The following is a 15301-nucleotide window of genomic DNA, read 5'->3' on the forward strand; positions in this document are numbered from 1 at the left end:
AAGTCCAGGATGGGAGCGATCTTAAACCACAGCTCTCGGTCGTAGCGTGCTACGATGGTGAGGGCGTTGGCAGCCTTGATGGTAGTGGCCGCAGATTAGAGAAACCGGCATGGTGCTCCCAAGGGGCAGTGGACTCATGGTGCTTAGCCTTCTGCTGGTGCCCCTCCCTCAGGTCTTAGAAGCCCGCTCAGCTTTCTTGGACTTGGGAGAGGCATGCTGCTGGGACCCACCCAGAGCAGGGGCTTTGGCCTGTAGCCACTCCTTCAGCCGCCTATGCCAATCCTTTAGCGTGCGAGGCAGCATCTCCTGGCAAACCGCACAATCTTCCTCCTTGTTTGCCAGGTACAGGCAGTAAAGGCACTGGGAAGGCCTGTCGTCCGAGAAGACATTCCGTTGGCCGCAGTCGGAGCAAAGCTTAAAAAGCGGGGCTGAATTCTCCTCCGACATGGTCCACACGGCGTAGGCCTGAAGAAGCTTTTGGAATCCTCCACGAAGAAACTCGCTGAAATCTGTCTTTGAGGGGCACTGAAGAATCCAAAAAACAGGTCCCCGTTAAACTGAGGGTTGATCGATGGAGCACAAGGCTCGATTGACCAGAAAATACAGTAAACTCTTCCAAAAAAGTTAAAAAAAACAACAAAAAAAAGCATTAAAAGCTGAAGAGCTAAACACGAGGACTCCCAACACTTGAACGTGCGGTAAAAATCTGAAGATGGCTGCCAGAGAGGAGTTTAGCTAGAGGGCAGTCATTGGCTGGGGACAGTACGACCCAGAGCTCAGTGATTGGCTGTTAGGAGAAAGATAGTTCAGAAATTAAACTGATTTTTTCTTTACCGAGGATTCCCAGCCAGACGGGGAATATTCATGAGCATGTGAATTCATGCCAGACCCCATGCTGGAGAACCACGTAAACACCCTTGGCGCTGGGGCTATGAAGAAGGGAAGCACTTTGAATTGGCATTGCATGTCCCCCCTATCTGGAAGCGCAGGTACTTTTGGTGCGCTAGCAACATTGAAATCATGTAAGCCTTTTTTTTATTTTTTTAAAGTTTTTTAAGTGTCATTACCTCATCCAACATGTTTGCGGTTTGACTTGTGCGGAGGGCTAAAACAGGGCGCACAGTAAGTTCTTTTTTGGTACAAGGATGTATATTCAATAAAAAACCCTCGTTTGCTACTCAAAGGAGCAATAGAGCAAGTCCCTCCTCAAAGGATAGAGACTGAATTTAGGATTGACGAATTAGCTGATGCTCTGGCAACATTTTCCTGTGTCTTGGCGGATGGTAGCAACTCTATGGAGTATCCCTTGGACACAGTCGGCAGCACCCACTGGTCTGTTGCCATTCCCTCCCATGCGTGGGTGAATAGAGAAATACGACCCCCACCTCCCTTACCAGGGTACCGAGGAACCATGGGAGGGAACCTGAAACTGGATACTTCATTGTTTTTTCAGAGCTGTGGAGCCTTTTTTGGCTGCACCCCTAACACGACTGCTTCTTCGCTTATAACCCCATTGGAAGGTGGTCTGTAAAGGGGTGGATTGTGATTGAGAGCAATACCATGGGTAGGACATAGATCCCAAACAGACTGACTGTAACCTGACTGGGATGTTCGTGGGTAGCTTTTCCCACCAAAAAGGATGAGCTAGTTTTAAAAGGCCCATGTTGAACATAAGGGCTATTTGAAATTTGCCCTAATGTCTTTTAAGTATCATGTTCTTTTTCACATTTTCTAAAGCATCTACTGCTTTTCAAAATACATAGCTCTCTACGGCATGTTAAGGAGATCAGCCTGAGTTTCCAACTTGAGTCCAATAGGAAGCCAAGAGTGTCACTCGAGTAGTGTGCCTTCTGCCACCATCCTCCCTGTGGTGTCCTAAAAATTTTTAATAAGGTTTGGCCACTTGTTTGCCATCTGACAATTTATAGAATTTGCAAACAAAAGGCTTCTGGAACGGAGTCTAGTTGTTCCTGGATAGTACACCAATCGTGCTCGATTATAGCTTGCTAATAGAGTGGTAAAATTCTGACCTGGTACGCTGCAGAAGTGAAGACCTCATTACCTAAGGCATACAGCTTCTTGCTTTATCAAGAGTCACTGCAGCTGACACTAGTGGTGTTACTGCCCATATTCATGTGAGAATCGGGTTTATGGTGGCTCCTTACATACAAAGGGTCAGTAGGAGCAGGTCTGAATAATTTCTCAATACGTGGATTCAATGCTCCAGTCAGTGAGGAGGGTTATTAAAGAGTTTGATGCGCGTGCTTTTGGACTGTAACAAAGGAATAAACTGTCCCACAGACATTTTCTTATGAGGAATGTCACTGACCAAGTCTGTATCCTCTACAGACTCAGACTTCACAATTGGAATCCTGTGTGTTCTGTTAATCTTCTGCCAAGTAACCGCTGGAAATTCTGCCCAATTGTTTGTGAAAAATTAAGCCCTATCGCAATGAATTCACAAATAAGTACAACTACCACAGAAACAGAACTGCCGCTGTATCAAACCAAAAAGGCTTTCACTTGATAAAAGGAGAATAGGCTCTACTTTAGTGTAAAGCACAATTAAACAGTGTTTGGCAGAAGGACAGAATTGTAATTTTGACCAGGGCTGCAAATGACCAACAGCAAAACTCGAAAAATTATTTGTTGGCTGATGATTTTGCTCAAATAGATTGCCCAATTCCATCACTCCAAAAAAACACTAGGAACTAGCCAATATAAATGGTCACAAAAACAAGTAAACTTAAGTCTAAAAACTTAAAGCATGCATCGCATTAGAATTTGCAACAGGAACTTGAGCCTAGATTCAGTACACGAAAACAGCAAAAGATTAAAATCATGACAAAACATACCTGGAGAGCTCTAGCAGCAAGATAAATACAAGCACATGCTATTGTTTCAGGCTGAAAGCGCACAAATACATTAGTTCGTAGACAGTCATTCATATAGTTCCTGAAAAAGAAAAAACTGGTAAATGGGTATATTGCTTTAAGCAACGTAAAACAGTTAATTATGCATAGAAAAGACCAGTTAATTGCATTTAAACCCGCTTCATCATCCTGGCATGTGCAGGAACTTCAGATCAGCTTCCAAATTAAGGCTGACCATGAAAATTCAACACATTTTTTAAGCCCATCTCGCTCAAGTTTTTCATTTGCAGTGAAGCGTCCTACACTACACACCTCTTGGATCTGGAGAAATCAGGTTTGCAATTTTCATCGATCAGAGTACATCAGTCTGCTATTACAGAATGAAACCCTCCAAAGATGTGTTCCCCAAATAGCTTTACTTCCGACAAGTACGCTCTCAGATACAAGATTGACAGAGTTGGTGACTCTTCCTGACCTACTTAGTTCTGTCAATTATGCTTCTAATCTTAAAAGTTTTGCTGGATCCAAACTATCTTTCTATATTGAAAGCTCTGTACATTTGACTATCTTACCACAAGGCAAACAAGAACAAGTTACTTACCCCCTGGTAATGTTCTTTCGACTGGATGTTCCTCCAACATATTCCACATCTTTGACATATAGTGTCCACAGCTCGGCTGCTTCGGAAATTTTTCGGCAGAGGTGGCCCTGCGTCGATGGAGTCCAGTCGATGTCCCTCGAAGGCCCCCGTTGAGGGCGACTTCATCGGATAGCACGCACGTCACCCGTTGCCTCAGTTCTGTTCGATTCATGTATCAGAAGTGGCCACAAATCAGCCCTGACCGTACTTCACATTGTTGGAACGAAAGCTGCAATAGCATGGGAAATTCTACAGCGGGGTAGGTTGGGCGGGCGTTGAGGAATATGTTGGAGGAACATCCAGCCTAAAGAACGTTACCAGGGGCAAGTATCCTGTTCTTCTAATAGATTGTTTTTTCAACGTATTCCTCATCTTTGACAGACTCCCAAAGCAGTATCCATGTTTGGAGGAGGGTGAAGAATTTTTACATTAGAATTTAAAGGGCAGAGTAAAGCACTGCCTTACCAAACGCCACATCCTGAGCATGGGAAGTATCCAGGGAATAATGCTTAGTAAACGTGTATCGAAAACCATGTTGCAGCATCACAGATGTTTTTGATAGGGACACCACTTTGTAGGGCTGTCGACGTAGCCATGCCTCTGGTGGAATGAGCATGCAAACCCTCAGGAGGGTCCTTGCCCTCCAATCTATAGCATTCAGAAACAGTGAGGATGATCCACCTAGACAAGGTCCGTTTAGAAACAGCCTGGCCTAGCTTGTGCCCTGTATACCCCACAAAGTGCTGGTCGTCCACTCTCACCATGGACATTCTCCAAGTGTAAAAGCTTAAAACTCTCCTAGGGTCCAACCTATGAAGCCTTTCCTTTTCCTTACTAGGATGCAGAGGAGGATAGAAGGTAGGTAGCACAATCTTCTCACTCAAATGAAAGTCTGAAACTACCTTCGGTAGAAAGGAGGGTCTGACTCAACACAACTATGTCCTTGTGGAAAACAATAGGTGGCTTGGAAGAAAGTGCCTGCAACTCACTCACTCTACGTGCAGATATAAGAGCAACCCATAGAATAGTCTTAAAGGTCAACAACCTCAATGGACATGAGTGCAAAGGTTCAAATGGAGCACCCATCAGAAACTTTAAGAACAAGTTAAGCTCCCAAACAGGAACCTGAAACGGTGAAGGTGGGAACATATTTGTGAACCCTTTAGAAATTGAGTAACCAATGGAATCTTAAAATAAGAGCATTCCTCAGATGAGCGCTTAATGAAGGAGAGCGCTGCTAGATAACCTTTAATGGTACCCACTTGAAGACCCTTGTGGGCTAAAGACAGTAAAAAGGATGGAACATCCGGAGTTCAACAGTGAAAAGGATTAACATTCTTTTCTCTGCACCAGTCGCAGAAGTTATTCCAACGGCAACATTACTGAGACTTTGTTGCCGGCCGCCTGGCTGAAAGCAACACCTCCATTAGGTCATCCAGGAGGTCCCAATCCTTGCATCTCAACCTTTCAGAAACCAAGCGTGAAGGTTGAGAGTTTTGACCTCTGGATGGAGAACCCGACCTTCCTCTCGCGAGAGAAGATGCTCTCTGGGGAAGAGGCATCAGAGGACAGATGGACATGTCAGAAGATCCGGAGCAACTAGGACCATGCAGGACCCAAACCGTCTTAACCTCCTGAGGACTTGAGAAATGACGGGGACTGGAGGAAACTCGTACAGTAGCAGGAATTCCCAATCCACCACAAACGTGTCTCCTAGAGCTCCTCTCCGAGGTAAATTCCCTTGAGCAGTACTGCTCGCACTTCCGGTTGGCACCGGTCACGAACAGATCCACATGCGGGGTCCCCCAGAGGGCGAATACCTCTTGAAGGACTTCCAGAGCCATTTCCCACTCATGGGAGACAGTGCCCTTCCTGCTCAGAGCATCTGCCGCCATGTTTTCTCTGGCCAGATGAACTGCTGCTATGGAGATTCCTTCTTGAATTGCCCAGAACCAAAGCTGCATTGCCTCTGCACAGTGGTAGTGACCCTACGCCTCCCCTTTTGTTGATGTAATGCATGGCCACCGTGTTGTCTGTCATTATCAGGACATTCTTCCCCCGTACAGACAGCAGGAAAGCCTTCAGTGCTAGCCAGATTGTTCTCAGCTCCAAAAGATTGATGTGTAGTTTGGACACCGATGGAGACCAACTACCTCTGATGGCAGACCATTGGTAGGAGCGCCCCACCCTGTGAGGAAAGCATCCGTCACTACAGTTACCTCCGGCCATGGCTGCCAAAAAGTTTCTCCCTTCATGAGGTTTTCCTCGCAGGCCCACCACAGAAGATCCTGTGAGAGCAGAACCGGAAGGTGATCCGACATCTTGTCTGAGAATTGGAACCATTGAGCGCTGAGCGCCCATTGAAGGGACCTCATTCTCAGACAGGCCTCTGGCACCAGAAAAAGGCAGGATGCCGAGCAACCTCAAGAATTCGAAGGCTGGAAGAAGACTGGCCATTTTGCAATTTGGTTACCATCTGGAGAATGTTTTGAGCACCCCCAAGGATGTGTCTAAGACAGCCCTGATGTACTGGAGCTGTTGGGAAGGTATCATAAGGGATTTCTTGAAATTGAGGGAGAAGCCCAGTCTGTGAAGGGAGTGACGGGTAACACTGAGATGATCCTAGGCTTGTTTGGGAGAACGTGCCCTGATCAGCCAATCGTCCAGTTAGGGGTAGATGTGAAGCCCCCCCCCTCTCCTGAGATGTGCAGCCACTACCACCATCAGTTTAGTGAATACCCTCGGGGTGGAAGTCAACCAAATGGCAGGACTCAAAACGGATAGTGCGAGCCGCCAACGACGAACCTTAGGTATTTCCTGTGCTTGAAATGGATCGGCACATGAAAATAAGCACCCTGCAAGTCCAAGGACACCAACCAATCCTGAAGTTGGAGGGCCTGAAGGATCTGAGAGAGTGACCATCTTGAATTTGTCCTTCCCGAGGTCTCAGTCCCAAGTCCTCTTTGGGAATCAAAAAATAAGGGGAGTACCAGCCCTTGTTCCAGTCCGCAACAGGCATTGGATCTGGCTCTATAGCACCTTTCTTTAGCAGGGTTAATATTTCCTGCACAAGGAGCAGATCTGGAACCCTCAAAGAGTTTACTCCCGGTGGATTGTCGATCCGAAGTAATGCCTCGCCATTCTCCTAGATGCCGAGACAGCCTGAAACCCCCCCCCCCCACCCCTCCTACAGGTGAGCTGTGATGGAATGCCTCAAAGCGGTTTTGAAGCGGCAGTAGCAGAGCCTGATGGAAAAGAGGCTGCTGCTTGAGCGGCTTTGGCACCTCTACCTCGTCCACCACAAGGAAACGTACGTTGGCCTTCGACTGGCCATTCCTCTCGCCCTTCCAAATGAGTAGTAGCGAAAAGATCTGCCCCTCAATTGATGTCCGCTAGGACGAAAATGCGGAGGCTGCGGACAGCGGCGCCCAAAGACTTGAAAAGCTGCAGACCTCCACGACAGCCTCCAAGGCTCTCGGCAGCCTTGCTGTAGAAAAAGGCGAGACCCGTCAAATGGCATGTTCAGAAGTCTGGAGTATAGCCTGCACATTTGGTGTAAAACCAGACTTCTGCAACCACACAAATTTGCGCATTACGGTGCTCGTAGCCATGGACCTGCTGACACGGTCTGCAACATCCGACCCAGACTGAAGGGATTCACACATGGCTTCTTTGCCGTCCTTAACAAGAGCTAGGAAGCCTTCCCTTTCTTCCCCTTTGGGAATATGGTCAGCCACCATAGATATGCAATCCCACAGAGTGTATGAGAATCTTGCCAAGTCACAGGAGGAGTTGGCCTCCTTCAAAGCCATACTAACAGCCAAAAATACCTTGCACGCCCATTCATCCACGCGCTTGTCCCCATCAGGAGGGATGGTAGGGTACACAGCATGTTTCGAGGTAGCCGTGGCTGCCTGGACCACCAGACTCTCCGGGGTCGGGTGAGAGGACAGGTAGCTGGGGTCGCTACTGGGAGGGCAGAATGTTCTTGTCAGACTTGTTCACCGCCGGATTATTCTCCAGGGGTTTCCCCAATTTCTGGCCACCCTGTTCTGCAAAGCCACATGAAATGGCAAAGCCACATGAAATGGCAAAATGGAATCTGTAGGACGACCCTGATCCAAAATGTCCGTATGATCATCCTGATTATAATGAGTAGGTGGTCTGGACCAGCCCACATACTCCACAACTCTTGAAATAAGTAGTCTGTAAGAGTCAGCATGCTCCCCCAGGTCAGGTGTGCCGAACTCCAGCTCAGAAGAATTGTCTATACCACTTGCATTATGCAAGGTATCACAAAGATCCTGCATCCTACTCTCCTTCGAATAGGAGGCATTCTGGAGACCAAAAGGAGCCTCATGCTCCTCAGAATGTTCTTCCTCCTCAAAAATGCCGTGGAGGGACTTTGTCTTTCTTTGGCAAAGGAGTACACCTTTTCTCAGGTACAACAACCAGAGGAGTCAAAGTCGCCGACTTCGACACCGCCTTTTTTGGAGGCTCCACCGCTACCAGGTGCTGTGCCGGCAAAATTGGCACAGATGACATCAACAGCGCCAAAGGCATCGAGGGTCTGACCGGGGTGGAGGACCAGACAGGCACTATCGACTGGCGTGGCGCTGAAGGCTACGAGGGTTTGGAAGGTTTCGCTGGAAACGAAGACTGCAACCTCTCTGTACATCTCGATCGATCCTTGGATACCTTGTCCGGACGAGGCCTCGAAGGCTCCCGATGTGGATCATGCCATCTACCTGGAATCGAAGGCGCGCGAGTATCCGGCCGAGACCGTTCCCCTGCCGGCTTCATCAGAAAGCGCAGACTGGGCCTTGCCCTGCTTTTTGGAAAGTTTAAGCATTTCCACACAGAAAGCTTCCCACTCGGCATGTGTCGAAAGTTTAGATGGGCATCTCACCCTCTCGGGGGTGCCGCCTGAAGACGAGGAAAACGACCAACGGTGCCTTCTCCTTGAGCGCTTCGATGAGGAGTGGTGGGAACCACTACGGGACCTTGAACACTTGGCCTTCCTCATCACCTGTCGACTCATCGGTCGAAGGTCCAGCAGGGCGGGACTTATGGGGCTTGGAAACCTTGCCTACCTTGAGCTTCCCCTTTCGTTCCTGCAAGGTCTTTCCAGTCAGACTGGCACTTGGAGCATGCATCGCGTCATGGCCCCCGCCGAGGCACCACAGGCAGACCATGCGTATCCGTGATGGACATCTAGTAGGCAAAGTCCTGGCATTTCTTGAACTCTGACGGAGGCGTCGGAGTGGAATACAAAGACATATCGAACAATCGCAACAGCAAATACTAAGTAGTTCGAGGCACGCTGAGTTTTACGAAGCAGATACGTTTGCAGAAAAATTGGAACTGAGGCAACAAGCGCCATGCGTGCTACTTATAACATCCGATGAAGACACCCTCGACTGAGTCCTTCGAGGGACATCGACGGCATCGACGCAGGGCGCCCTCTGCCGAAATATTTCCGAAGTAGCCGAGCTGTGGACACATGTCAAAGATGAGGAATATGTCGGAGGACACAATTCATTTGAAAGATCTTCCAGGTAGACCTACGACCCATTCCACAGGGATGAGGTTGCCAGCGGCCCTTCTGAGAAACATCCAGATATAGATCCGAGAGTAGCTACACGGTGCCTACCTTTGCAAGAGCTACTTCGACTTGGATGCCAGCCATGAGGCTCAAATAAAGCAAGCATCTTTGAGAAACACATTTACAAACTGCTTTGAAGATAAGGTGAGGTGACAGCGCAATTGCTGCCTTTGATATATTTGCTATACAGGGGAAGGATTGTTCCGTTTGACAAGAATAAAGTGAACCTTCTCCTTTCATATGCTACGTACTGCTTAAGCTTTCCTTTTCATTCTCCGAAGGAAGAATTTGTTTTCTGGTAAATGTTTAGAAATATCAATGAAGATCCCACAATGGCGAAGGCTTACCTGCACGTATATCCAGTTCCTCATCCTGGTATCTTCCTTGAAATCCAAGCAGCCAGCCATCAACAGGTGGTGTGTTTGGGGGGGTGGGGGGGGGGGGGAGGGAAGAATAGGCTTCAAAAGGAGATTGCTTTTCTCAGTTACCTAAAAACTAAGACGGAGGAGCATAATGGGAATTGGGAACGGCTGGCTGTGGCTTTGTGTTTTTTTCACTGTGCATTCGAGGCCTGCGTCTCCTGGTTTCTCATTATTTAGGGCTTACTATGCAACAGTACCCTTTTATAGGCATACAGATGTATTCTGGAAGATTAAGTTGAGAATTGGTTACTTCTGATGGAGTTCGCTTTCATCCAGCTTTTTCAATAGCATCTGTATTTTACTGTTGCAGCACACAGCACCTTTTGTGCAGTGTTGCTGGTAGCCTCTTGAGCTTCCCTCTTTGGTTTAATTTTATTTTCCTGTGCTAACAATGTTACCAGGCTAGGGGCATACCATTTACCCTACCTATACTTTTCTTTTGTGAGTTCACCCCATTCCACCTTATGTGGAGGGCTGAGGGGACACATTGTACACAGTTTCGCACTTCTCCTGTAACTTTCTACTGAAAGTGCCAAGTCAGAGTGGCTGTGGATATTTTCTACTGACTTCTTGTGATTTTTACATGCAGGCTGCTGTCGCAGTTGCACTAGAGGACGCGTGTCAGCATGGTGGTTGGGTGAGGAGCGACCGGCTACCATTGGAAAGCCCGCCCCCGGATGCACCAGTGTGTCTGGGAGGAGAGGATGCAGGGAGGACACCAAAACTTCAGGTCTTTAACCTCCAGGGAGTCTGCTTGGATCCAGTTCTAACGAGTGCCTTGCAAGCCACCACCCAAAGTTTGAAACTTGCATGCATGGTGATAGGGTGGACTCCTGCATGAAGGTGAGGGTCTTGATGCTAAAGCAGATTACTGGAAGATTCATTCATAAGAAGAAATAACACTACGTCTGTAGCTCCCTCTAGCGAATGCCAAGCCGACAGTGACCGCTGCTGCTCCAGCCCTTTTCGGTGGGACTGAAGATCCAGAGTGGACTGGTGAGAAATGTGTCCGTAGGCCGTAGGATTATTCCTGCAGCCCTTTTGGAAAACTGGGTTAATTACTGTCAGCTTTCAACTAGCTGGAAGGTATTGTAATGTTAAACACCTTGTGTAAAATAGATGCCCATAAATCTATCAGGTCCAAAATCGGTAGGTATCCCATCCTATCCAGGACAGCAAGAGTGTCTGGACTCATGACCACTTTCACCCCTTGGAATGAAAATCTAAGAGGATCTATGGGCTCAGCCCAGCTTTCTGTCCCGCTTTAAAGTAGCACTAGCTCCTGCCCCATACTCACATAGTAGGTGCTATATAATGATCCAAAATGATTAATCCATGCCTCACTAATGTTAGTTTCCATACCATTGTTCACTCTCCTATATTTTGGTCCATAGGTACACTAGATCACAAAAGAGTAATTGCCAGCACTGGCCTGCATCAGGTCGGACCATGCCTCATTCTCCAATTCAAGCTTGCGCATAGTAATTGCAAGTTTACAAATAGTTCATGCTTTCGTAATTTCTTGCCTAGGGCTTTGGTATTTTTAATTAAACAGGAGATATATTTCAGCCACACTACATTCATTGTTAAACCAACCCATTTTTAGGAGCTAAAAGGAGCAGGATACATTTGTCATAAGTGCATCAAATGCTGTTGGGGTTAACAAATCCATAACCTCAATATCAATAACGAGAAATAGTGTGCATTTGTACAGATTAGATGTAAAAGTTGTTTGTCCAAAGGCTACCACCTAATTCTCTTCAGAGAAGAAGCGAATTGTGTGGCAATTCAGTTGGAGTAACTAGTTCATCCTTCCATTGGATCTTTTGTACTAAGGGAGGTGATCATAAGATGGAAATACAAAAATAAGCAATAGTTCATACAACCTTTATTCGATGCAAGTCATTAGGTACAAAATACACAGTACAAACATGTGAAAAGAAATAAAGTCCTTTAACCTCTTAAATGTCACCGACGAGCCGGCTCGTCGGTGGCACTTAAGGGGTTAATGACGGGGGAAAATGTTGGGCGGGTTTTGCGGTGGGTACCACGATTTTTAAAAAAACCCGTGGCACTGGGGGGGGGACAACAATGGCACTTAAAGGGTTAGAATGATCTATGTATACCAATCCGAAGAATGTAAATAGATCAAATAGACATCAATAACATACAGAATCTTATTATGCAGAATCCAAATCAATAGTGCAAATACAATGCGGTCAAAACAACTTGGTGGGGTGGGGAGAGGGTCAGGCGCTGTTGAGCAGCGAAGGAAATGGCTGCCTGACTGTAGAGCTCTGTCACAGACAAAATCCTAAAGTAAAAATATCCTCAAATGTGCCAGTTTGACGATTATTCCATGATGGTGGGTGAAGTGGAAGGTAAGGAGCCGCAGGTGACGGACGCTGCAGCCCTGAAGTGTAGCTACAACAACAGGGTGACTAAAATAACATCAGAAAGGAGCACCATCTGAGCAGTGAGGGAGAAACTCTGATTTGAGTGTGGCGCTGCAGCGGACTCCGAAAGGGAGGAGCAAGAGGACCTTAATCCATGCACAAACAAAACCGGGCCCCTTCTAATCGTGCTGTAAACTCTTACCCTGCTTGAAATAGTAAAGGAGGAACAGGGCAACAAGCCCTGGCAGACCCCGGATCCCTCCGCCCGCAATACTGGCGCAAAAAAAAAAAATAAATAAAAAAAAAAAAAAAAAAAAAAGGTAACGCACAGCCCCCTGGAGCACCTCACTCCCCCTCCCCTCCCACCCCCCAGAACATACTGGCCTGGTGCTCCGAGAGGTTGGGGACCTGGAGAAACCACTGCCTGGCGCAGGCCTCTATATATATACTGAGTAGCACAGTATGTCGAGGCTGCAGATATTGAAAAGGGCAAACACGAACAGTCGCTAAGACGACACATGCGGTGAAGGTAATAACCCAGAGAACCCAACAAAACAGACACCACAGATCAGTACTTCTTAATGGCACTGATGGCAAGAGCACCCAGCCACTCAGCCAAAGCCCATTGGATAAGGGTGGAAAAGAACCTCCTACCAACGTCATCAAAAGCTAATCCCAGGACGTAGGGGCACAAAACCGAGCCCGCACACTAACAACCCAGAACTAAAGAAGAGGAGTACCACCATCTCAGGTACCTGCACCGAAATATCCCTTTTTATATTAAAGATAGAACCTCCAGTGGGTGAAACACTGTGCCTCAGGACACAAAAGGGGTGACCCTGCAGCCTGCTAACAATAAGACCTATTGACCCAGACACATCCACACTGAACCCCATTGAAATTGTGAGCCCTAAGGGAAGACAGAAAATAATCGGCAAGTGCCCCCCGGAGATTGGGCCCGAGGAAAGATCCCTCCCTCCCCCCCCAACCCAGCACCTAAAGAGTCAACAAACATCCTGTATACCTGGTTGATGTTCATGAAACTTGGCAAGGATACCACGGCTACAGGAAACCCATATACTCAATGCCCGAAACTCCAGATCATACCGAGCACTGAAAGGGAATACAAGCCGGTCACAGATAATAACAAGAGAACATATCGCTGGACAGCACCAAAAACAAAAATAATATGGGGCAAACAAAAGCTTGTGGCACAAATTATTCTGACCTCGGAAAGGTACACACCACCACCTGAGCACCCAGAGGAGAAGACTCATTTCAACGGGAACTGTGCAAAATGACGAAATGTGCAGAAAAAATTAATTTTTTAAAAAGGCCCAATGGGCTCCTTCACCAGCTCACAAACCCCTGCATTAGGGTCGATGACACAGCCCAGTGATAATTCACCAGCGGCAACGACTGAAAGCGCCCAGGTAGACCACATGTTGACGGCTATGCAGAGCAGCTTCACATCAAACGTTAAGCTGGACGACATAGTTGCAACCATAGGATCACTTGAGTCCAAGTCAGAAAAGGAGAGTGGCCGTATAAACAAGGCTGAAACAAGAATTGGTGTAGTGGAGGACAAAGTGGGCCAACACGACCGGGATACAGCAAATCTGAAAACTGAATTGTCCAAGTTAAGAAGCAAAAGTGACAATCTGGAATCTCAATCAAGGAGAAATAATGTGTGCATTGGTCAGGGTTCTGGAATCATTTGTATAAACACTCCTGAGACCCCTGTTCACAACCACCTGATTCGCTGAACGTTCTGGTGGAACGTGCACATTGCACCCTTGCCCTAGTACCATGACAGGGGGGCTCCCCTGTGCACTATCATAGCAAGTCCATTAAACCACAGGGATAGACCAGTTAGGGAGAAGGGAATAGTTTACCTGTAACTCCATTTCTCCAGAATTGGTATCTTTCATGGATTCACATGCTTAGAATATTCCCCGTCATCAGGCTGGGAATCCTCGGTAAGTTATATAGACATTTTCCATAGGAAAACTTCCGACACTTTTGTGTCCCATCTACGTCGTTTTGGCCCGCGTAAGGCAGCGCCACTAGGAGGTAGAGGTGTGGATAGCCCCGCCCCCGCGGCTCCCTCAGATTTCGGCCCCCAAAGTAGTATGGGGATCTCTGGTTTGCATGCGTAGGGGAGGCTGGCGGGCGCATGTGAATCCATGAAAGATAACAATGCTGGAGAAATGGAGTTACAGGTAAGAACCTATTCCCTTCTCCAGCATTGGTTCTTTCATGGATTCACATGCTTAGAATAGATTGTATAGCAGTATCCCCCAACATTGGAGGTGTGTATGCAAACCAATATCACAACCATAATGCATATTTATCATGGCAAAACAACACATAGTATGTTAAGTGAAAACACCACACTTAAAAAGTACATTAGCCGAAGGATGTGACCCCTTAATGGGGGCTTACCTTATTGAAACAGGTGCCGTAGGACTGCACGACCCATCTGTGTATCCTCAGCATGTTGCTGCTCAAGGCAATAATGCCGGGTAAACGTGTGTGGTACCGACCAGGAAGCCGCCTGACATATCTCCGAGTGGAATTCCGGACCACAATGCCGTCGACGAAGAAGTGGATCTCGTCGAATGGGCCCTTGGGCGCTTCTCCAGCGGTTTTCCGGCTTTTGAGTGACGGAAATAGCAGACGACACCCATCGGGCTAGTCCTCGTTTTGAGATCGGTTTACCTTTAGCCGAAGGGCCATAAGCCACAAATCGTTGTCTCGTGTCTCTGAAGACTCCAGATTGGAGGAAACTTTTTCGTGGGAGGAAAGGTTCAGAACAATCCTTTAAGGAAATGTTTAATCAGCCGGTCTCCAAATAACGGAGTTGAATGTCTCTTCCAAGTAAATCTCGAAATGGCAGCCAGATGCACTTTTATGGATGAAACAGACAAGCCTTTTTGAGCTAGGACTAGCAAGTATGGTAGAAGTTGTTCCGGTGTGATATTAAGCGGGACCAAACCTGGTTGACTGCCGCACCATATGCAGAATCTCTTCCATTTGTATGAATATGAAGCGTTCGTGGACGGCGCCCTCGCAGCTTGCAAAATGCGACGACAGTCCGCTGGAATCTCTAACGTACCAAACTCGGAGAAATCAGGAGCCAAGCTGTCAGACTGAGGCTGTCCGGGTCGTGATGCCAAACAACCCCTTTCTCTTGAGACAGAATATTCGGGATTTTCTGGAACCTCATTGGTTCTGCCGCTGAAAGATGGAGTAGATTGGAGAACCACACTTGTCTGGCCCAGTACAGGGCCACCAGGATCACCCGACATGGATATCTGTGGATCCATTGTAGCGTCCGACGTATGAGCGGAAACGGGGGAAAG

General features: G+C 47.4%; 1 protein-coding gene across 2 annotated transcripts in view; it reads right to left on the bottom strand.

Moving 5' to 3' along the window:
• CCNL1 (cyclin L1) overlaps positions 1 to 15301 on the bottom strand; it is a 319029-nt gene that overhangs the window by 179516 nt on the left and 124212 nt on the right. For both annotated transcript variants that reach the window (XM_069618436.1, XM_069618437.1), the window contains exon 6: positions 2856 to 2955. In XM_069618436.1, the coding sequence (XP_069474537.1) occupies positions 2856 to 2955 (100 nt within the window). The remainder of the gene's footprint in view (positions 1 to 2855; positions 2956 to 15301) is intronic.

The sequence above is a fragment of the Ambystoma mexicanum genome, chromosome 10, assembly GCF_040938575.1.
Source record: "Ambystoma mexicanum isolate Mex_15411 chromosome 10, UKY_AmexF1_1, whole genome shotgun sequence".
Classification (NCBI taxonomy): domain Eukaryota; kingdom Metazoa; phylum Chordata; class Amphibia; order Caudata; family Ambystomatidae; genus Ambystoma; species Ambystoma mexicanum.